At 36.1% G+C, this 23415-nt stretch overlaps 1 protein-coding gene across 2 annotated transcripts; it reads right to left on the bottom strand.

The window, feature by feature from the left end:
- Positions 1-1195: 1195 nt before the first annotated feature.
- On the bottom strand, positions 1196-22960 carry LOC143684113 (arylacetamide deacetylase-like). 2 transcript variants are annotated; one of them, XM_077160802.1, is made up of 5 exons: positions 22611-22960; positions 18058-18280; positions 6772-6841; positions 3886-4057; positions 1196-1833 (listed from the first exon to the last, which is right to left on the bottom strand). In XM_077160802.1, exons 2-5 carry the CDS (start codon positions 18242-18244, stop codon positions 1237-1239), a joined length of 1026 nt encoding a protein of 341 aa, XP_077016917.1. In that variant the 5' UTR covers positions 18245-18280; positions 22611-22960; the 3' UTR covers positions 1196-1236. The 2 variants fall into 2 exon arrangements, with proteins under 2 accessions (XP_077016917.1, XP_077016918.1); XM_077160803.1 differs by lacking the exon at positions 22611-22960 and adding an exon at positions 21629-21839.
- Between the last annotated feature and the right edge of the window lie 455 nt (positions 22961-23415).

Raw genomic sequence — 23415 nt, 5'->3', positions numbered from 1 at the left:
AATACAATGAATTCTGCCCAGGCATGAAACACAGCCCAATTAATTTTATCTTCTGTGATGGTTACATTCACCTATCAACTTGGCCAGGTTATGGTGTCCAGTTGTTTGGTCAAGCAAGCACTGGCCAGATTATTACTGTGAGGGCATTTTGTGGATTGGAATCATCAGTCAGTTGATTCCTTCTATGGCTGATTACATCTACTATCAAGGAGCTTGCTTTCTCAGTGAGGGAAGTCTCATCCAATCCGTTGAAGACCTCAAAGCAATAACTGATGATTTCAGCAGTCAGAAAGAAAAGTCTCTATCTCTACTTCAGCCAGTCAGTTTCTGGGAAATCCATTGAAACCTTCCTTGGAGTTCCCAATTTGCAGCATACCCTGTGGGATTTGGATTTGCCAATCCTCATGGTCATATGATCCAATTCCTATAATGAGTCCTAATATTTACACATATTTTTATACTCATGGTCATATTTATATTTAATTGTCAGTTCTGTTTCACTGCTGAACCCTGACAAATACACCTTCTTCTTTGTAATGCCAGTTTGGACTTCATGAAGATTAAATTTGTCTGGGCTTTTTTTCTCTCCTTGGTAAGCTGCATCTTCATTTGTACTAATTGGCTATTCCTAAGTCATTGTTCATCCCGTGACCCTTCTGGTCTTTACTAAGCATGTTTCTCTAACTTCTCCCCCACATGAAAGCATCTAATACCTCAACGTTCCATGGTGATTTTTGTTATTACATATTAACACTTGGGATCTGAATTCTAGAGGAACTGCACAGAAGATGACCTGTGCTAATAAAATGGCATTGTCCTGAGCCAACTTTTTGAAAAGAGTTGCCATTTAACTCATATTATTGATTAGGAGTGTTTCAGACCCTAAAGGTACATTGATGAAAACCTTGGCAATGCCCAGGCAGGTGATATTTGCTGACATTGATCCTCTTATCATTGCAAACAGTGGCCAACACACAAGAGAGTGTATACAAGAAAATAAGATATCAATAACTGTAAGATAAATGCCTTAAGATAAAAAAATCTAATAAAATAGCAGAATGGAATGAAATCCCTTAGAGAAAGAAATAAAAACAGAAAAACGACTATTAGCGAATAGAATTATTATGCATGTGTTGAACTTAAGTAGACCGTTTCTGACAGAAACCAACTTTTAACATCTGGATTTTGTGATGTTTTGAGATTTATTTTTAAAATATGAAATTGATAAACTTTTTACTATAGATTTTCATTTAGCCAACTAATATATGGATTTAACTCTCTTTTCTTAATTTTAAATATTAGGAAGGCAAGTACTCCATGGAATCCATCCTCAACGTGGTTAAGGGTCACCTGAACTCCAGCATTTTGAAGTCGGGTGACAGACATGAGTCCATCATCTCTTAAAACGTCATATTGACAAGTCATGACATAGGTCGGGGGTAAACCACGTAATTTGTTGTCCTCAGCAAGAAGGGGTGCAGCTCTCACATCTAGGAATCCTGGATATTTTTTAGCAAGCTCAGAACTACCATAAGTTGGACTCTTATAAACATGTCCTTTCTTAAACCTCTCAGGAAGCAAGGAGCTCCAATTAGCAAACTGGAGCAAATGACTTGATTCCACAGGTACATGTTGGTTGGAATGCATGGCTTTTTCAAGTGATCTGTCTGTAGTAAAATATTCACTCCAGAGCCTGACGATGAGTGCTTTAGGCAGGATTGGAAAATGTGAATTTTCTTGATATGATGGTGAAGCTAGATCAAGAGGCTGAAGGGCAGGATAAATTAAACACTGAATCTTGAGTTTGATCTTGACATCTGGGTCATCTAAGAGCTGAAAAATAAGATAACTTTTATAAACTATTTTCCTTTTAAAACAATAAATTACTGTAACAAGATCATCTATATATAAATTCATAATCTCAAAAAGAATCTTGTTATAGAAATATAACATCTCAAAAAACTTCTAAATATTTAAAATGTGCTTCTAGAACTATATGCTTCATAATTAAAGGATACTTTTAATTTAAGGCAAAATAGCTTCATTGTTCTTCTCTTCCAATACTTCAAAAGGATCTAAAACTACTTAGAAAATTATGGTCCTACCCTCTCTACCAAGAAATCATAACTAGAAGTCCATAAAGTTGAACATTTTTCCTTCTCTCCTTACTTCATATAAGAATTTCTTTAAATATCCTAATATGCCAATAAGCTGTGCCTTGGCAAGAAAGGATCACTCATAGGGTCTCTGACTTGACGTTAATGATAAAGTGACATTTTTTTTATTTTCAGCGATTTGGACAGGCTCTCTGTGTAAAGCATTCTGTTAGCATCATCCCTACCTGTATCAGACCTAATGTGCTAATACTTATAAAGACCAATAGTCTGCAAAGAGAGGTGCAAAAACACCAAAGTGGACAAAAATAATGATCTATAAGTTGGAAAGAAATATTTAAAAATTTTTGAAGTTTTGCAAACATGTACAATACTTTAAAACGGCGATTTGCATATGTTTCAAAGTGTATAATATACTGTTAAAGATGTATTTAGCTTTCACAGAAAAATGGAGATACTATTGAGCATAACCCCAAGTATTTTACAAATAGTGGTACTTTCTCCACATGTTTAACTTCAGAGGTCAAAATAGGCCATTTTGGACATTTTGGAGATTATTTGTAAAGATCATAAAAGTCTACCAGGCATTTTTATATAAGAGAAGTTATCTGACCCTCACAACAGCTCTGTAAAGTTGAAAGGGTTTGTTTACCTCTAACCTGAGACAATTGATGGTTACAAAGATTTAACGTCCCAGCCAATATCATCACATCTAGAAATTACTTCATTTCAAGAAAATCCAGGACTCTTAGTGTTTACTCAAGTGCACTTTCACCTACATCATAGGATTCATAGCAATGCTAAGACGTTCACACCTGAGAAGGTTCAAAAATATGTTCTATGCTGTGATTGGACGAAAGCCCAATAACACAATTTCTTCTTGAGAATATTATCCAAAGACTTTAGAGACCAAAATATTTTTGGTGTGAAAAAAAACGTATAAATAAATATAACAAACAAATTAATCACTGCAATTAAAAAAAAAACTTGCTCTATATCCTTGGTGTATAATTAGATTCAACTAATAAAATCCAAACTTCCGTACCTGTGGCAATGGTTCAGGGTAGCATAACCCTGGCTCCCTATACCCATGGGTAAATTTTCTGGATTTTAAACAATCAGTACAGTATGTTTTATTTCCTAAAGAAATAAAACCCACTTTACATATAATCCGAGATGAAAAGCACTGTATGTTACTATTCTCATATTGGCATTATTAAAATAGCTGATAAAAATACCTGATTTTATTTGTGCAAAAAGGAAAAACAGGAAAACTTTGAACACTTTGTATTTTTTCCTCCTGGTAGACTCTGCAAGTAACATAGAAATATTTGAATTTGTTGATAAGCTTTCTAAAATTAGAATATTATTCCAGTAATAGAAGAATTTATAGAATGCTCAGAATGCTCCAGTGATGATTATGGAATCTATCTGGTCCTCTATTAGAGTGATGTTTATTGTCTGAGCTCATATAATCTCCCATTCAGCCGATTAGTATTTTACTGACATATATATATAATTTTAATGACTATTTTTAGATCAATTTGAACCTATTCTATGTAGAAAAATATCATTTCACTAGGAAAGAAACAATAAACCATGACAGGATTGGGTCATTTTAATATTTAAAAGAAACTTTTCAATATTCTCTTTAGTATTTACAAAAATAGTTACTATACTTGAATTTACATTTATATATTAATATATGTATTGAATAAGTTTTTAAGTAGATTTAAAAAACACACACACACACAAATGACAAGCATCATACCTGTTGCACAACTGCTGCAGCTAAATTCCCCCCAGCACTGTCTCCGGAGACACCTATTCTCTGAGGATTCACACCATATTTTGCAAGAACTTTTTTGCGTAAGAACCACTTTAGGGAATTATATACATCTTCAAAATGAACTGGGAAATGATACTTAGGTGCTAGTCTGTAACTGTGGAGAGAAAACATGTTTTCCACGTCATTAATTTTTTTTATTTATTTTTTTAAATTTTCTAAAGCATAGACACATCCTGGAAGAGCACATATCACAAGTGTACAACTGTGTTAATTATAAAATTAAACACAGGTATATCACCAGCAGCCAGATCATCGATAGAGTATTATCAGCACTCTAGAAACCTCCTTAATCTTCCCACCCAGTAGCTCCCCCAAATCATGAAATATCCACTAACTTCACTTATAACACCTTAGATGAATCTTGAATGTGTTTGTCCTTTAAATAAATAGAAACATACAGCATGTGCTCCTTTGTGCCCCCTTTGTTTGCTCAACATTATCTTACTGATTCTCATCCACATTGCTGCATGTATGTCTATTTCTGTAAGGTACTCCATTGTGTCAACACATCGCAGTTCATTTATCTACTAAAATGCTGATGTTTGCAGTCCTGGACTTTCACAAGCAGAGCTGCCATGAATATTCTCGTGCATGCTTTCTTGATGAACCTATGTATGCATTTCTGCTGACATAGATCTGTAAGTGCTATTGCTGGGCACTGATGCATATATGTTTAGCTTTAGTGAATATTTCCAAAGAGATTTTCAAAATACCAAATTGATTCTTAGAATTACAGTGTATGCACATTCCTATTGCTGCAAATCCTCACCAACACTTGGTGCTAAATGTCTTTTCATTTTCGCTATGAGACTGAATACAGAGATTTCTCTTATTGGTTTTAATTTATGTTTTCTTGATGTAAAGTAACTTTTTATGTTTATGGGCCATTAGGTTATTCCATTTTATGAATATGTTTATTCAATGCATTCACCTGTATCATTTACATACCATACAAGTCATTCATTTAAAGTGTCTAAATCAGTGGTTGTTCATATGTATTCAGAGTTGTGCAACCATCACCACAATCAATTTTAGAACATTTTCATCACCCCAAAAAAGAAATCCTGTAATGTTTCTTTTTCTAAAATAAAAAGATTGGTTGTCTCCACAGAGGGTAACATCCCTGCCCCACTCTAGCCTAAGCAACCACTAGTCTACTCTTTACCTCCACAGATTTGTCTTCTCTGGACATTCATATAAATGGAATCATACTGTAGTGATCTTTTCTGATTGACTTCTTTCACTTGGCATTTTGTTTCAAGGTTTATTGTTATATAGTATTCCTATTCATTGACAAATATTTGATTGCATTGAATTATTCATTTATTAGCTAATGGACATTGCAGTTGTTACTGCTTTTGGGGTGTTACAAAAATGCTGTTATGAACAGTTGTCTACATGTTTTTTTATATGGACATAGTTTTCCTTTCTTTTGGATATATAACTTGCAGTTGAATGGCTGGGTTAAGTTTTTGAGGATGTGCCAAACTGTTTTTATAGTGATGGCAACATTTCACATGCTCACCGGAAGTATGGAGTATTTCAATTTCTCCATGTCCTCCCCTACACTTGTTATTAGCTGTTTTTTCATTATAGATATCTTGGTGGGTGTGAAGAAATCTCATTGTGGTTCTGATTTGTATTTTCCTAATGGTTAATGATGTTGAGCATATTTTCATGTGCTTATTGGCCATCTTAATTTTAATATTGTCCAAATTATCCATATTTCTATGGAGCTCAATAATTAAACAAAATTATATTCACAGGCAAGGCATGTGCTTGCATAAAAATTTTAAAGTATATTTATCTTTTATTTACATGTGATTTATGAGTCATTTTGATGACTCAAACACAGGTTTATTTCGTACAATGTCATTTGACTTGCCATCTTCTGAATAATCATCTTCAATAAATGAAGTTGGTTTCTGGTGTCTCCCCATACACAAAAAGTAAAAAATATATAAAAATCAAAGTTGGAATGCAAAATAGCATAAGGGTAGGTTTTCTGCTTACCTTTTTCAATGTTATTCTGCCTAATTTTATATTTATTATTCATCACTTACAATCAAATCTTGACCATGACTTTGTTACAACTTTATCATAATGATTTATTTGACAAATAGTCCTAATAATGTTTTTTTCATAACTTTTCCTGCATTTTCGGAAGTGTAAGTATGAGCCTGCAACTATCAAGCGCATCTTCCTAGCAACCCTCTTTGATTGTGATTCTCTACCTAAGCATTCTTTCCTAACACTCTTATTCACTGTTTGAAACTAACATATTGGCTTTGCTTATTTGTTTAATTTGGTTATAAACATTAATATTTCAGACTTATCAAATGACAAACTTTAGGATAAGACCATTTCAGATATGATACCACTTAATCTTCACCAGCCCCTGAGGTAGGAATTATTTATGATTCACTTTAGTTGAGGATCCTCTCACTCCAGGGCATTCATTCTTAATGATAATGTAAATGAAGAATAGAGATGAAATCCAGTAAAAATAATTACGCCCATGGATGATATTGTTTAAATTTATGTAGAAAATTTTTTTCTTTTATCTCTTCATTCCTCAACCACACACATACACACACACACACACACACACACACACACTTAAACATATACACACACAGAGGTTTTATTCTTGGACTCCAACCGATCCAGGCCTAGACTTTACTTTCCATTGCCTAGTGAGTGTCATCAGGAAAACTTTTTTTGTATAAACACATATAAGCCAAGAGACTGGAAAGACTCGTTGTATGTAAGGCATCAGGTTTGAAAACAAAGCAACACAGCTCTTACTTGGTTGATATGACAACAGCATCGAGTCTATCTGCTGTCCATCTTGATAGCTGGTCATAGATACGTAAAGCTGAAAGAAAGGCAGGATATTAATGAGAAAGGACAAATGAAGAGATATAATTTCCTCCACAGAAATTCTGCTGTATGTGTTACATATTTCTGCAATTCTCCACCTGCTCCACATTAAAAATGTGAAAGAGACAAATTTAGCATTTACCCATGAATAAATACCCATGAGCAATTCAACAGAATTTGAGTTGCTGAGGGAGCCTTCTGATTGTGCTTTTTTCTTTCTCTCTTTTGTTGTGAACATTCTATCATTTGCTCTTCTAAACAAGGCTCACTTTTCACAAGACTAACTCAACTTCCATACTGGAGGAAATATTGTTTTGTCACTTTGTTAGAGAATGGGGATCACAAAGGTGAAAAAACAAGTTCTTGATTTGACCAGTGTCACGTCAAGATGTGTGAGCCAAGGAGGTATAGAAGGAACTGTGGTAATACAGAATGACCACCTATGGCTGCATGAGAGAAATAGAAAAAGCTTCCAAAAATAAGTGGGTTAGAATTATGCTTCCTTAATGTATGGATGACACAAAAGCTGGAGCACCTTTACTTACTACTTGTGGTAGTTAGATTCCAGTGTCAACTGGCTAGGTAAAGGTGATTGGTTCCATTGCTGTGGACATGAGCCAATGGCATGTGAATCTCATCTGTTGCTGATTACATCTGCAGTCGGCTAGGAGGCATGCCTGCTACAATGAATGATGTTTGATTTAATTGGCTGGGGCTTAAATGAGAGACTCAATGTAGTACAGCCCAAGCAGCTCAGCATACCTTATCTCAGCACTTGTAACTCAGCCCAGGCCTTGGAAATGCAGAAAGAAATCACCCGAGGGAAAGTTGTGGGAAACCAGAGGCCTGGAGGGAAGGCCAGCAGAGATCATCCTGTGCCTTCCCATGTAAGAAAGAACCTCAGTTGAAAGCTAACTGCCTTTCCTCTGAAGAACCAATGAAATAAATCCCTTTTATAAAAGCCAATAAGACTCTGATATGTTGCTTTCTGGCAGCTAGCAAACAAGAACACTACTCTTATCTGCACTACCATTGTAAAAATATATTTAGCTGAGACAGGTCCTTACCTCCTCTTCCCTTCTCTAGGATGAAGATGTGAAGCTCTTTTCATCCAATTCTGACCTTCCTATTCATATCCAATGCTCTGAATCTTCTTCCCTCCTATTTTCTTTGGAATATCATCTTTCAATCAACACACCCAGGCCATCCATTTCTCCAACATATTTCTATTTATTGCCTTCATATCATTCAGTCTACCGTGTCTCTCCTACATAATAAAATAAATTAAAATGCTCTTGCTTTACTCTCCTTTCAATCTGTTATTGTTTTGCTTATTCTTCATCATTAAGACACTTTAAAGCCAAAAATCATTCCTTCCATTTGCTACACTTCTCACTTTTTGTTAGCTGAATTATGTTGCTGTGTGAAAATATTTTATTGAATATCAACATTCAAGAGACATACTTTCAGCCTTATCTAACTTTGCATCTCCATGCCATACAGTAATTTTAATTGTTACCCCTTCTTGAGACTACCACGCTCTTTGAGTTCCTTTTCATTTTATTATCTATTCCTTTAAGTGATTCTTCTCAGTGCTTTGCTGGTAGCTTATTCCTCCATTCAACTCATGTCTGCATTCCTCAAGGATAAGGCATCACCCTGTCAGTCATCCTAAAGGAGGTAAGACAATCACCTTTGATATTTCCTTCTCTCCCCCTCTGCCTCCCACTTCTCTCTTTCTCAATATCCCCTAACTTTCCACTCATTTGGAAACTTTTGCTTAATCTCAAGCCTGCAACATTTCTTGTCTAGACTAATTGATTATTCCCTTCTGAAGTTCAGAGTTCTTATCATAACCCCCAATCCAAACTCCATAACCTCAGTCAATCAATATTCCATCCATCTGAGGTAGACAACTGAATTATCAAGGACTCTGGAAACCAAAAGGTTTCAATGATTTTCTCAGAGTCATACAATTGAACCTTTATCAGAGTCTTTCCACTTCCTATTTCTACTGTATTTCTATACTTCAAGAAATCTGCCATTCAGGGCTTCTTCCTGTGGGACCCCAATAAAATAAAGAAAGAAGTCTGCAACCTGCATTCCTGATCCTGATAACTCTGATATATTATTTTCTATACTTGATATTTTATAACACGTTGTTTGATTGATTGCTTGACTAGTGATACCCTCTATTAGAATATAAGCTCCAAAAAGGCTGGATTTGCAGGTAGAGGAATAAGGAGTACTAGAACTCACTCCTCCTCCAAAACAGCTGATGGTCAGGCTGAAACTGCCTGAAATAACAGATCCAGAGCTCTGGAAGTCAAGGGAGTACTGGACAGCATCCAGGAAAGTGTGAGACAAAGAGGCTGAGAAACTGCAGTAAAGAGCTGTGAGAAACATCCTCCGTAGCAGTGGCTGGCTCCCATCCCCCACAATCAGAGGGACTGACTCAGGTCCTGTTTCAGTCTCGCTACTCTGGAAGGAGAGGGACATGGAAGCCCTCTTATTCAAGAACAGTTTGGAGGTGGGAAATCCCAAGTAATGATTACAGCTTTCAATTGGCAAATTGAGATCAATATATCCTGACCCTGAACTACTGTTTTAGGCCACCTGAGACAGGGACTGCAGCAGCCTTTGCCTCAACACTGCCACTGACAGGAGCAAAGGCAGTGATGGTTCAAAGACACAGGGCCTCCCTAGGTCTTCAGGGAACAGTATACTGGATGGGCATCATCTGCTGAGTATGCCAAGAGAGCATGCTATGATGGGCCACCAAAAAGGCTTCTGATGTCTTTCCTGGGTCTCTCGCCCAGACTCTTTGAAACTGACCACTCTCCCTTCTTGGTCTCTGGCCTTTTTTTGGCTGAGAAACATTGACTTGGAAAGGTCCTCTCTGGGGTGATACTCCTCCCAGAATTTGACCTCCAGGTAGAAGCAGATAGAGGCAAAGAAAGCAGGGGGGGGGGGGGGGGGACACCATGGAGGGAAAACAAAAATGAACAGAATAGATCAAGAATCTCAGAGAAGAAAAAAGAAGATGGAGAAGCTTTCTCCTGGGGATGAAATATTGTAAACACCATGCAATTTTAGAAATTGTAGTTATTCCCAGGGCAAGAATCAGATGAAGAAACGATTAGACAATCTGATCAGTGAAAGTCAGACATACTAATGATCTAGATTAATTGAACCAAGTGCCAAAAAAAAGAGCCTTAACACAAAGCCATTCAACAATAAAACCCTAGCCAAGAGAGAGAAACTAACCTCCAGAGTAAATTCATCTACATAATCAGATGCCTAGACATCAGCAAAAGATAGCAATCCAGACTAAGAAACAGAAAGATAAGGCCCAGTCAAAGTAACAAATTAAAACTTTTGAGAGATGTAGAATTTGAAACAATTAATCAAACATATTCAAATAAATCTTCAAAATCGATTCTAGAAGAAAATATGGCTAAAGAGATAAAGTATATTAAGAAGAACTTCGGTGAGCATAAAGAAGAATTAGAAAGTATAAAAAGAAACATAACATAAGTTATAGGAATAAAAGGCTCAACAGAAGAGATTAAAAATACACTAAAGGCATACAACAGCAAATTTGAGCAGGCAAAAGAAAGAATCATTGAAATAGAATATAGGATATTTAAAATCTTACAGACAGAAGAACAGATAGAGAAAAGTTGAGTAGGGTCTCAGAGATTTAAGAGAGAGTACAAAGTACTCATGGGTGTCCCAGAAGGAGAAGAAAATGGAAAGAATATTTGAAAAAATAAAAGGCTGAAAATTCCCCAAGTCTTATGAAGGGCATAAATATACATGTCCAAGAATCACAACATACCTGAAACAGAATAAATCCTAATAGATATATACTCCATTATACAGTAATCAGAATCTCAGATGCAAAAAATAAAGAGAGAATTCTGAGAGCAGCAAAAGAAAAATGAGTCATCACATACAAGGGATCCTCAATAAGACTATGTGGCGGTTTCTCATCAGAAAACATGAAGGCAAGAATACAGTGGTATGATATATTTAAGGTACTGAGAAAGAAAAACTACCAACCAATAACTCTTTATCCAGAAAAACTGTCCTTCAAAAGTGAAGGAGTGTTTAAAGTATTCACAGATAAACAGAAACTGAGAGAGTTCTTTAACAGCAAAATGAGCCTTATAAGAAATACAAAATGGGGTTCTGCATGCTGAAGCAAAGAAAGAGGAGAAGAAGGCTTGAAAGAGAATGCAGAAATGAAGATTTTCAGAAAGGGTAACTAAAACATAAAAAGAGACAAAAATAAGATGTGATATATAACAACTTAAGTTTAAAATGGTTGAAATGAGGCCCACCTATACAGTAAACCAATGAAAATTCAAGGATTAAACTCCCTAATCAAAAGGCACACAATGGACAGAATGTATTTAAAAATATGATTCTTCTATATACTCTCTACAAAGACCCACATTAAACCCATGGTTACAAATAGGTTTAAAGTGAAATGTTGGATAAAAGATATTCCACACAAGCAGTAATGAAAAAGAACTGGGGTGGCTATACCCATATTGGACAAAATAGACTTTAAATGCAAAACTGTTATACGGGACAAAAGAGGGCACTATATATTAATAAAAGGGTCAAGCCACCAAGCAGAAATATCATCATAAAACTTTACACCTTCTTCTCCAGAAAAATCTTCTCATGGATCATATTCCAGGAGAGACAATATGTTGGGTCACAAAACGAGTCTCAATAAATTTAAAATAATTGAAATTATACAAAGCACTTTTTCTGACCATAATGGAATAAGCTGGAAATCAATGACAGGGGGAGGAACCAGATATTCAAAAATATTTGGAAGCTAAACAGAACACTCTTTTTTAAAAATATATATTATTTGACGACTATCCACACACATACAGTCTGACATTATTATACAATCAATGGCTCACAATATCATCACATAGTTGTGTATTCTTATCATTATTAGAACATGTATATCACTCCAGAAAAAGGAAATTAAAAGGAAAAACAAAGGACTCATACATCCCATACCCCTTAGCTCTTCCTCTGATTGACTACCAATACTTCAATCTACCCAATTTTTACCCTTTATCCCCCCCATAATTATTTATTTTTATCCTTATTTATTTTCTCATATGTCTATAGCCTGGATAAAAGGAGCATCAAACACAAGGCTTTCACAATCACACTGTTACATTATAAAACTTATATAGCTATACAGTCTTCATCAAGAATCATGGCTAAAGGGACACAGTTCCAATAGTTTCAGATATTTCCCTCTATACACTCCAATACACTAAAATTCAAAAAGGATATCTATATAATGCAAAAGAATAACCTCCAGGATAATCTCTCAAGTCTGTTTGAACTCTATCAGCTACTGTAACTTTAATTTGTCTCATTTCTCTGTTCCCTCTTTTGGTCAAGGATGCTTCCTTATTCCCATGATGCAGATCCTGGCTCCTCCCCAGGAGTCATATCCCACGGGATCATGGAGATTTACACCCCAGAAGCTGTGTCCCCCCTAGGAGGAAGGCAGTGACTTCACCTGCCAAGTTGGCTTAAGAGAGAGAGGTCATAACTGAGCAACAAAAGAGGTTTTCTGGGGGTGACTCTTAGGTATAATTATCAGTAGGCTTAAGTTTTCTTATGCACAAATAAACTTCACAGGGTAATGATAACAAAAACAGAGGGTCAAAAAAAAAACTGTAAGTGTAATCTTTAAATGTCTTGAGAGAAATGAAACAAGAACACAACACATCAAAATTTATGGGATGTGGTGCTGAGAGGCAAACTTATAGCCCTAAAGGCAACATTAAAAATGAGGGAGGGCGGGCCACGGTGGCTCAGCAGGCAAGAATGCTTGCCTGCGATGCCAGAGGACCTGGGTTCGATTCCCGGTGCCTGCCCATGTAAAAAAAAAAATGAGGGAACGGGTAAAATAAAATGCTAAAAACACAGCTAAACAAACCAGAAAAATGAATGGCAAACTATTCTCAAAGCAAACAGAAAGATAGAAATAATAACAATTACAGCAGAAATAAATGAAATTGGAAATAAAATATGTAATAGACAGAATCAACAAAACCATAGCTTGGTTCTTTCAGAAGATCAGTAAAATTGAAAAACCCTTAGCTACACTGATAAATAAAAAAGTGAGAAGATGCAAATAAAATCATAAATGAGAGGGGGGCATTGTGACTGACCTCACTGAATTAAAAAGGATCAAAGGAGGATACTATGAACAACTACATGCCAAGAAATTAGACAACTTAGATGACTTAGAAATTACGTGAAACATGAACAACTTACATTGACTCTAGAAGAAACAGAAGACTTCCACAGACCAATTACAAGGGAAGAGATGGAATCACCCATCAAAAACCTCTCAACAAAGAAAGACTTTATTTTGTTTCGTTTCTCTCTTCCCTCTTTTGGTCAAGAAGGCTTTCTCATTCGATGATACTTCATCCTGGCTCATTCCCTGGAGTTAGGTCCCACAGTGCCAGAGAGATTTGCACCCCTGGGAGTCATGACCAGATGGCTTCACAGGGGAATTCTATCAATCATTCCAGGAAAAATTCCCAGCACTCCAAGAAGAATCAAACTCTCCCGAAAATTGAAGAGAAGGGAACACTACTTGACTCATTCCATTACGTGAATGTTACCCTAATAGCAAAGCCAAATGAAGATACTACAAGGAAAGAAAATTACAGACCTATTTCTCTAATGAATATACATACAAAAATCCAAAACAAAATACTTGCAGGTCAAATCCAACAGCACATTAAAAAAATACACACCATGGTTAAGTGGGTTTAATTCTAGGTATGCAAGGGTGGGTCAAGAAATCTATTAGTGTAATACACATTAACAAATAGAAGAGGGGAGAAAACATAATCATCTCACTTGATGCAGTAAGGGATTTGAAAAAATACAAATCCTTTCTGACAAAAATAATTTAATGGTAGGAGCACAAGGAGACTTCCTCCGCATGATAAAGGGCATATATGAAAAATTCATGACTAACACTGTGCTCAATAGCAAAAACAGAAAGCCTTCCCTCTAAGATCTGGAACCAGATGATGATGCCCATTGTCACCACTATTATTCAACCTTGTGCTAGAACTTCTAGCTAGACCAGTTAGGTAATAAAAGAAATTTAAATGAGAAAGGAAGAAATATAATTTCACTATTGCAGATGACATGATCCTATATACAGTACCAAACAATCAACATAATGGTACTAGATAATAAATGAGTCCAGCAAAGTGGTGAGATACAACTTCAATACACAAAAATCAGTGGTGTTTACACATGGTAGTAATCAACTACCTGAGCTGAAAATCAAGAAAAAAATTCTGTTTACAACAGTGACTAAAACAATTAAATATTCAGAAATAAATTTAACCAGAGGTAAGGGATGTGAACGCAAAAAGATATGACATTGCTAAAAAATATTAAAAAGACCTAAATAAAAGGAAAGACATTCTGTGTTCATGAGTTGGAAGACTAAATATCACTAAGATGTCAATTCCATCAAAGCTGATTTACATATTTCATGCAATCTCAATAAAAATTCCAAAAGCCTACATTGCAAAAATAGAAATGCTAATTATCAACATTATTTGGAAAAGTAAGGGTACCCCAAACAGTCAATAACATCTTGAAAAAGAAGAATGAAGTTAGAGGAATCACAGTTCCAGATGCTAAAACACATGACAGAAGTAAGTGGTCAAAACAGCATGGTATGGGCATAAAGATAGATGTGTTAAACAATGGAATTGAATTGAGAGTTCTGAAATAGACCCTCATACCTATTGCCATTGATACATGACAAGACTGCCAGTCCACTCAACTGGGACAGAACAGTTTCTTCAACAAATGGTGCTGGGAGAACTGGATATTCATATGCAAGAAAATGGAAGAGAACCCCTATCTCACACCATATACAAAAATTTACTCAAAATGGATCAAAGATCTAAATAGAAGAAGAAGGAACATAAAATCCTACAAAAAGAAGTAGGGAAGCATTTTCAAGATCTTGTGATAAGCAATGGTTTCTTAGACTTTACACCTAAAGAACAAACAAAAAAAGAAAAAATAGGTAAATGGGACCTCCTCAAAATTAGATATTTTGGAGCTTCAAAATTCTTTCTCAAATAAGTGAAAATGCAGCCTACTCAATGGGACAAAATATTTGGAAACCATATATCCAATATTCAGAATGTATAAAGGAATCCTACAACTTAACAACAAAAAGACAAAAAAATTAGAAAATGGGCAAAAGACTTGAATAGACATTTATCCAAAGAGGAAATACAAATGGCCAAAAAGCATATGAAAAATGTGCTCAAAACATCAGCTATTAGGAAAATGCAAATCAAAACCATGATGATGCATCATTTCTTACCTACTCGAATGGCCAATATTTAAAAAATCAGAAAACTACAGGTACTGGAGAATATAAGGAGAAATAGGAACACTCCTTCACTGTTGGTGGGAATATAAAATGGTGCAGCCTCTGTGGAAGAGTTTGGCAGTTCCTTGGGAAGCTAAGTGTAGAATTGCCATATGATCCAGTAATCCTGCTACTAGGTATATACTCAGAAGAACTGAAAGCAGGGTCAGAAAGAGACATTTTCTCATTGATGTTCATAACTGCATTAATTACAATTGCCAAAAGATAGAAACAACCCAAGTGTCCATCAACAACCTAAGTGTTGATCAAAATGTGATGTATATATATGATGGAATATTATCCGGCTGTAGAAAGAAAAGAAATCTCAATGCATGTGACAACACTGAGGAATCTTGATGTCATATTGTATGAAATAAGCCAGACACAAAAGGACCAATGTTGTATGACCTCACTGTTATGAACTAATTGCAATAAGCAAAATCATAGAGCTAGAATATAGAATACAAGTTAGCTAGAGATAGAATGGGGGTAGATAATGCGGAGCTGATGCTTTATTTGTGCAGATTTCTATTTACTTGATTGCAAAGGTTTGGAAATGGATAGTGGTGATGGTAATACATTGTTGTCAGTGTACCTTACGCTGTTGGGTTAGGTTTATGCATGTGGTTGAAAGGGATATTTTGAGTCCTGTTTGTTACTAGAAGGAAAGTTAGAGGATAAAACATGGGACTGCATAATACAGAGAACTCCTATTGTGGGTAATGACTGTGGGTATAGTACAAATATGAGAATGTTCTTTCATGAATTAAAAGAAACATGCATCACTATTGCAAGGTGTCAATGATAGAGTGACTTGTGGTAAAATACATTAAGACAAACTGGATAATGTGTAACAGTAATATTTTAATATTCTTTCATCAGTTATAACAAAGGTACTACACCAATGCAAAGTGTCAGTAATAAGTGAGTATATGGGAACACTATTTTTTTATATGACTTTTATGTAAAGCTACGACCACTCAACTTAAAAGATAAAAGAATAATAATTTTTAAAAAACCAACACATGCTAAGTGAAAGAAATTAGACCCAAAATGCTATATATGGTATGATTCCATCATATAAAGTGCAAATATACATAATTATGTAGGGCTGGGGAAGGAGAGAGAGATTGAGAGGTGACTGTTAAGGGATATGGAGTATTTCTTAAATGTTCTAAAATTGATTTGGGTGTTTTGCTCAGATGTTGCCTCAGTGTCTCTAAGTTCATCTCAGCAAGTGAAATCATTGCCTTCCATGCTACGTGGGACATCACATCCAGGGGTGAACGTCTCCCTACTGATGTGAAAGATGAGTCCCAGGGATGAATCCAGACCTGGCACTATGAGACAACAATTCCATCCTGACCAAAAGGGGGGAAAGAAGTGTAATTAATAAAGTATCAGTAGCAGAGAGAGTTCAAATAGAGTCGAGAGGTTACTCAGGAGGTTGGTCTTACGGAAGCTTCAGATAGACCTTGCTACCTATCATAACCTGCCAATACCCAACCAGGACCATTCCAGCCAATCCTAAAGAACACCTAGGGCAATATTTAAGATTCCACAAGGGTTCCAGGTACTACAATAACTTTCCAAAAACCTACAACCTCCAGAGGGGTACCTGGTTGAGATAAGTCCTGAAACCTAGCCCAGTCTCGCCAGAATATCACATAGTTCCACCTTCCTACCCCATACAATAGACAAACCCTTCCAGTATCAAGAATTTAGAATGTCCATAGCTCAAACAAGCCCAAAGAGAGGTGTGGAAAGAACAAAGTTGATAGTGGAATTATACGTAGAAGATAGGACTTAACAAATGAATATGAATGCTGAATCATTAAATTGATATCTCTTTTAGTCTCCAGTGTTTTAGAGCAGCTAGAAATAAAACCTAAAATTGTGAAATTGTAACCCATGTCAAACTCTGTAATATGTTCTACAAGTATTTGTGGTGCTGTGCTTTGAAATTTATAGCTTTTGTGTATATCTTATTGCTCACAAAAAAAGAAGGAAAAGAAGTTGATTGTGATGATAAAAAAGTATTTAAGTCCTTTGGCCTCCTGTATTCTGAAGCAGCTAGAAGGAAAAATATGAAGGATCATATGGTAGCCCATGACAAACTACGATATCTGTCCTGTAACCACTTGTTGAAGAATGACTTGAAAACTACTGATTTTTATTTCTCTGGTTCATAAAAATGTTATAATTATGCAATAAAAAAGTTAAAATTGATTGTGGTGATGAATGCACAACTATTTGTTATACTAGGCTACTAATTGTACACTTTGGATGGATTTATGGTATGGGAATGCATACTAATAAAACAGTTTTAAGAAAAATAGAAAGCAGGGATTTTGTCTGTTTGAAGATATATCCAAATTTTCTACACTGTTGCCTGACACAAAATAATTATGCAAAGAAATGAATGAACATTATACATCATCCTGCAACATCAACTGAAGAGAAAGAGAAAATACCAAGTTATGTTCTCTTAGAGTAATTGCAAAAATGAGACAACTTCATTCTTCTCAACTCTACCAGGGTTGAAGCGAAAAACACATATGGAATAGAGTGATTGGGACCTCCAAGGAAGAGTAAAATTTTTCAGAAGAACAAAGCAGATAGCAATCACTGAGTAGAAGCCATTATATACCTATCAAAGGCAGTATTTTCCTTTGTGATAGATACTTTGTACACTATCTCAATGACCGTGATTTTTTAAAGCATTCCCTTACCAGCACTGCCTAGACACCAGCCACCACCATGGATGTAAAATATAGCCCTTCTTAGTGCTTCTGATTTCCGCTTTGGCACATATACACGGACAGGAATGTTGTTGAACGTCGAATCAGTCACGGTGACAGTTTCATCTGAGGTTGGGGGGACTTCTTCAAAGCTCAAGAAGAACTTAAAGGAATCCATACAATGGTTAAATCCCAGCAGCTCCACAAATGTAGCCTAAAAACAAAATTCACACAGTCCTAGAATTCAAATTTCAAATGTCAAAGAGACCTATAAACATATAAGTATGTGTTAATTTTTAATATACTCAAATGAAATGAATGAAATTCTTGCAACTGAATCCTCTCTGGTTTTCTGGAAGAATGAGGGCACACAGGCTATGTCTACAGAGATTACTAAGAGGAAGATTCACGCAGTCCTTATTCCACAAAATTTCTAAGTTTCCCTCTAAGCATTAGGGTTACCCAGATGAACAAGAAAAATGCTCTTCTCAAGAGTCTCAGAGTTAAGTAGGGAGGAGAGATAAGGAAATTTATAAAGCAGTATAATGGTTATTCTAGATCTCTGCACAAGGTACTTTAGGGGCAGACAGTGGGTGAGTACCTGAGAGTAGCAATTATAAAAGAGTTTTTAAACAAGGCGTACAATTTTCTCTGAGGTTTGGCAGTAAGACCTTTTCTTAGGATTTGGCCATACAAATAATGGAAGGAAAAAAATTCCAGGTGGAGGAAGTGGTTTAGCTTAGAGATGGAGAGGTCCTTGAAATCTGGGAAATGCAGGGTCTGGCTATATGTGTCCGGGGGCTTGGAGGAAGGGTTGGGAGTGAAAGGAATGTGTAAAAGGGGAAAAAAGGACCAGCTTACCTGCCTGTTTCCTGTTCTTTCACCCTTGAAAAGTCAAAATTATGTGCATTTTACAAATATTTACCTGAATATTAAATAGTTGTTAACATTTGAGGTATGTACTATTGTCATATTCATTCCAGAGCTAATGAAAATAAATCAGCTAGAAAATACACAGCTAGGGATATTTACCTGGATTTTATCCATAGCAGTTTGATTCTTAGTTTAATGTTCATAACATACTACTTCAATAAAATGTGTAAATAGATAGTCAAAAATTATTAGACATTTGAGGAAAGCCAGCCAAACTAATTACAAAAAGCAATCAAGATGAACCAAGTGAATAAATGGTCACAAGCAAAACCTACATATTTCATGAATGAGAAAAATATTAAAAATTTTATTTTTAATTTGTACCATTTAAGAGCTCTGAAAGTATATTATATTCATAAATGTAATAAAAGGCTACCAGAGAAAACGCATATCTCAAAAAACATTAGAAATGCATTGAATAAATTGCATGTGTCTAAAGCAAAGGCCAACTTATGGCGTTAAATGTCTAAAATAAAAACTAAGTCATCTGTGCATGTTGAAATCATTGACACATGCCTAAGACAAGTGTCTTCATTTCTTTGCTGTTAAAACAGATATTATGCAATGGATTGGCTTAAACAACAGGAAGTTATTGGCTCACAGATTTGAGGCTCAGAGAAGTCCAAAACTGAGGTGTCAGCAAGGTGATGCTTTCCAAAACCTGTGGTATCCATTGTCCTTGGTCCTTGGCCTTTCTCTCACATGGCAGTGCGCATGGTGACCTCTCCTGGCTCCTCTTCTGGATTCCATTGAGTTCCTGCTCCTTTCCAGGGCTTTCTCTCTATGTGTCTGCATTTCATTCTGCTGATAAAACCTCCAGCAATAGGATTAAGACCTAACCTGACTCAACTTGGCCATGACTTCAATGGGGTAATTTCATCAGAAGGTCCTTTTTACAATGGGCCCAAACCCACAGAGATGGATTGGGTTGTACATGTTCAACTCACCACAGGTTACCTGTGAGTCAGGTTACCTGTGACTCTCCCACCTGGCACAGCTGCTTGGAGGTTGTAACTATTCTTTGAACTTGAGCCTTGATTTCCTGAAAATCAGGATTTTATCAGGAACTGAGGCTGGTGGCTGATGTTGGGAGGAATAAAATTAGATTACTCAGTAGTCCATTAGCATTCCACCCCCTTATAAAATTTTCGTTTCCTACTCTTCTTGCTTAACCAATCATTTTTTTCTGTTGAATCTCACTGGATTTATCATTTAAGTTGCCTCTTTCTCGGGAAAAAATGGAGCATTTTTGTCTTGGCATTGAGTATTCTTTAATTTACAATTTCTCTCCTTTTGGTAAACTGAGTAACTAGTCAATAGCAAGACTCCAAGGAAAAAAAATAGGCAAGGCCCTCTTCCAAATCATAGAGCAGAGAAGACAAATAGGAGAAAAAGTATTTCCTTTATAAAACCCTTCAATAGTTTTTCATTGCACATAAAATCAAATCAAAATTCACTACCATTGCCCACAAAGGACTGTATACCCTATTGTTCCAAACCAAACCGCAGCACTCTCCCCATCACTACCAAGTGTCTCCTACAGTTTCTTGAACTTGATATTTTGCAGCTGGGACTTTTGCTCTTGATGCTGTTTCTGCCTGGGAACCTTTTCAACACTGAAGGTGGCTGGTTCCTTTCTATTCTTCAGGTCTTCAAGCAGATATTTCCTCTTCAGGGAGGTTTTCTCTGACTACAGATACAGTAGCCTTGCCCCTGCCATTGGCCGCATAATTCTCTTTTTGTTCTGTTTAGCCCCTTCAAGGCATTCCTCACAATCTGAGATCAATCATTCATTTAATCCTGATTTATCATTTTTCTCCACCTCTAGAATGTTTTCTCTGTTGGGGCCTAGTCCTTCTTTTTCCTACTAGAATTCAACAAAATTTGGAATTCTTGAATTATTAGAAATGAAAAATCAACCTAGGAATTACAACATCTATCTGGTTGAAATTCTAGAAAGATATCATAGAAAAAAAAAGAGGAAGGAATAAAATACTCAAAAGAATTAATAAATGGTATTCCCAGGGCTCCCTTGGCATGTAGCCACACCAAATACTGAACCAAACCTGTTTTGCAGAACAGCACCAGAGACTGTTTTTGCAGGTCGCCAGTCACTGTGACACCCCAGGGCTCCCCACTTTCATTCCTGCCAACCATGCCTTCCAGGGTCCACCCTGGACTTGTGCCAACCAACCTCCTTCAGAACTATCTACATGCCCTGAGACTTTACCCTGGACCCTACACGACTGCATGGAGGTCTGTGACTAACACAGTGCACACACTTAGGTGATGGCTGATTTGCTTGTAAAACTTACATGCCAAACCACATCTAATCCAGGATTTCAAACCACCACATGATGACATTAATACCACCTGAAGAAAGCATCTTTAGGAAAACTTACTCAAATGCCTTCTCACTTTTTCTTGCTTTTTCACAAAGCATGATTCTGATATATAGAATAGCAACAACCACCAAAGGCAAAAATTTACCAGTATAAAATCAAAGGCAGCAACACTTATTTAAATAGGTTAATCAATCAATTGTTAAAACAATGCAGAACAGAACACATCCTCCTCCAGATCAAATGGTTACATATGCACATCTGAGTCCACAGAATTCCAAACTTACCAAATGTGAAAAAGTTTTCAGAAATGCGTTCACGCACATGATTTTCCATGGCTCCTCAACATTATCTGGAAGTGGAGTGTAAATATAATATGCTACAAGGACCCCCAAAATCAGAAGGTAGAAAGATTTCCTTCCCATGCTGCAATACCTCTGTTCCTTCTTCAGAGACACAGAAAGTGAATGTGCTTGGTTTGTGGGAATGCTGTGTAATAGTTGGGTGTTAAGCTCCACCCAGAGATATTATCTTACTTTTTGCTCACTTAGTTTTAGTATTGACATAATCACGTTAAAATTTCATTCGCTATCCTGGAATCATCCTGTTTAATTAGAGTCCAAGGTTAAGGTTTGTCAAGTCTGTCAACTACCACATCTTACTTTTATTCCAGTAAACAAGATGTATTGAGCAATAACAGAATAAAGAATACTTTAATTCTAACACAGATATTCGAAGAAACTATTCAGGATATGGAATCTTTGGTCTAAAATCACTGTTCTTACAGTAGAGGAAAGCACAGGGTCATTTTTTGAAACGTTTGAGAGCATAGGAAACAAGACAGCCATGGTCTCTGCCCTTACAGAGTTGACATTATCTTGCAGAGCACAGAAAGGTTGACAATTAAGCCTGATAGTTTTTGATTTAAAAACAAAGATGATAATGATAGCAATCATACTAAACATGTACTAATCATTTAAATTGTGACCCAAGTACTACACTAAATGCTTTTCATATATAATCTCAAGAAGTCCAAATGGGAATTCTATGAGACCACTATGATTAATTTTTTGTAAATGAGTGAAATGAGTTCGAAAAAAGGTTAAATAACTTGGCCAACATTATATAGCTTTAAGGACTGGAGCCAGAAAAAGGAAATACAAAGAAAACTTTTTTTAACATTTTATTTTTTTTCCATGACATAGAATATATACATTCTAGAATATTTGGAAATGCATGAAATAAATGAGAATGCTAATAATAAATTACCTTCTTAAATTGCAGAGATCACCACTGTTTATATCATGGTATATTTCCTGCCATATCTTTTTATACACATATACATAGATATCTCCTAATAGAAATACATGCCATTAGTCTTTAAGAAATTTTCTTAGTTCTGACCCAATTAATGGTCATAGGCTCTGCACTGGTTTGAATTTGTCATAAACCCCGGAAAATTCTGTTTTCTTCTAATCCATCCCTGTGAGCAGAGACCTATTGTGATTGGGAACTTTTGCTTAGTTGTTTCCATGGAGATGTGACTCAGCCCATTCAAGGTGGGTCTTAATCCTCTTGCTGGAGCCCTTTATGAGAGGATAAAAGGCAGAGACGTTTTGGAGAGAAAGCAGAGGGAAATGAAACACCCCAAGAGAAGCAAGAAGAAACCACAGGAGCTGAGAGAGACATTTTGAAACCAGAATCCAGGAGGGAAAGACCAAAAAACATTGCTATGTGCCTTCCCATGTGACAGAGGAATGCCAGATGCCAGCAGCCTTTCCTCAGAGAAGGTATCTCCCTCTTGATGCCTCAATTCCAACATTTTCATGGCCTCAGAACTGTACATTTATAACCTAATACATCCCCTTTGTAAAAGCCACTCCATTTCTAATATATTGCATTCTGGCAATTTTAGCAAACCAAAATGGGCTCTATCTATTATTTTTCTTACCTGAGGCCTGCAGTTAAACAATTCTTTAAGGAATGGGAGTAGAGAACAAAATCTGAGCACAAGCCTTACTCATTGATGCTAAGTCATTTCAGTATGAGGAATTAGAAAATATAGTTCTTTTTT

The sequence above is a fragment of the Tamandua tetradactyla genome, chromosome 5, assembly GCF_023851605.1.
Source record: "Tamandua tetradactyla isolate mTamTet1 chromosome 5, mTamTet1.pri, whole genome shotgun sequence".
Lineage (NCBI taxonomy): Eukaryota > Metazoa > Chordata > Mammalia > Pilosa > Myrmecophagidae > Tamandua > Tamandua tetradactyla.
This window is presented reverse-complemented; position numbering and strand designations above follow the sequence as displayed.

Coding starts and splice junctions, on each gene's coding strand:
- LOC143684113 (XM_077160803.1), bottom strand. CDS start 21,766: ATGGGAAGGAAATCTTTCTACCTTCTGATTTTGGGGGTCCTTGTAGCA. Junction 18,281..21,628: donor TGAAAACTTTTTCACATTTG/GTAAGTTTGGAA, acceptor TTTTGTTTTTAG/GCTACATTTGTGGAGCTGCT. Junction 4,058..6,771: donor GCTGTTGTCATATCAACCAA/GTAAGAGCTGTG, acceptor TTCTCTCCACAG/TTACAGACTAGCACCTAAGT.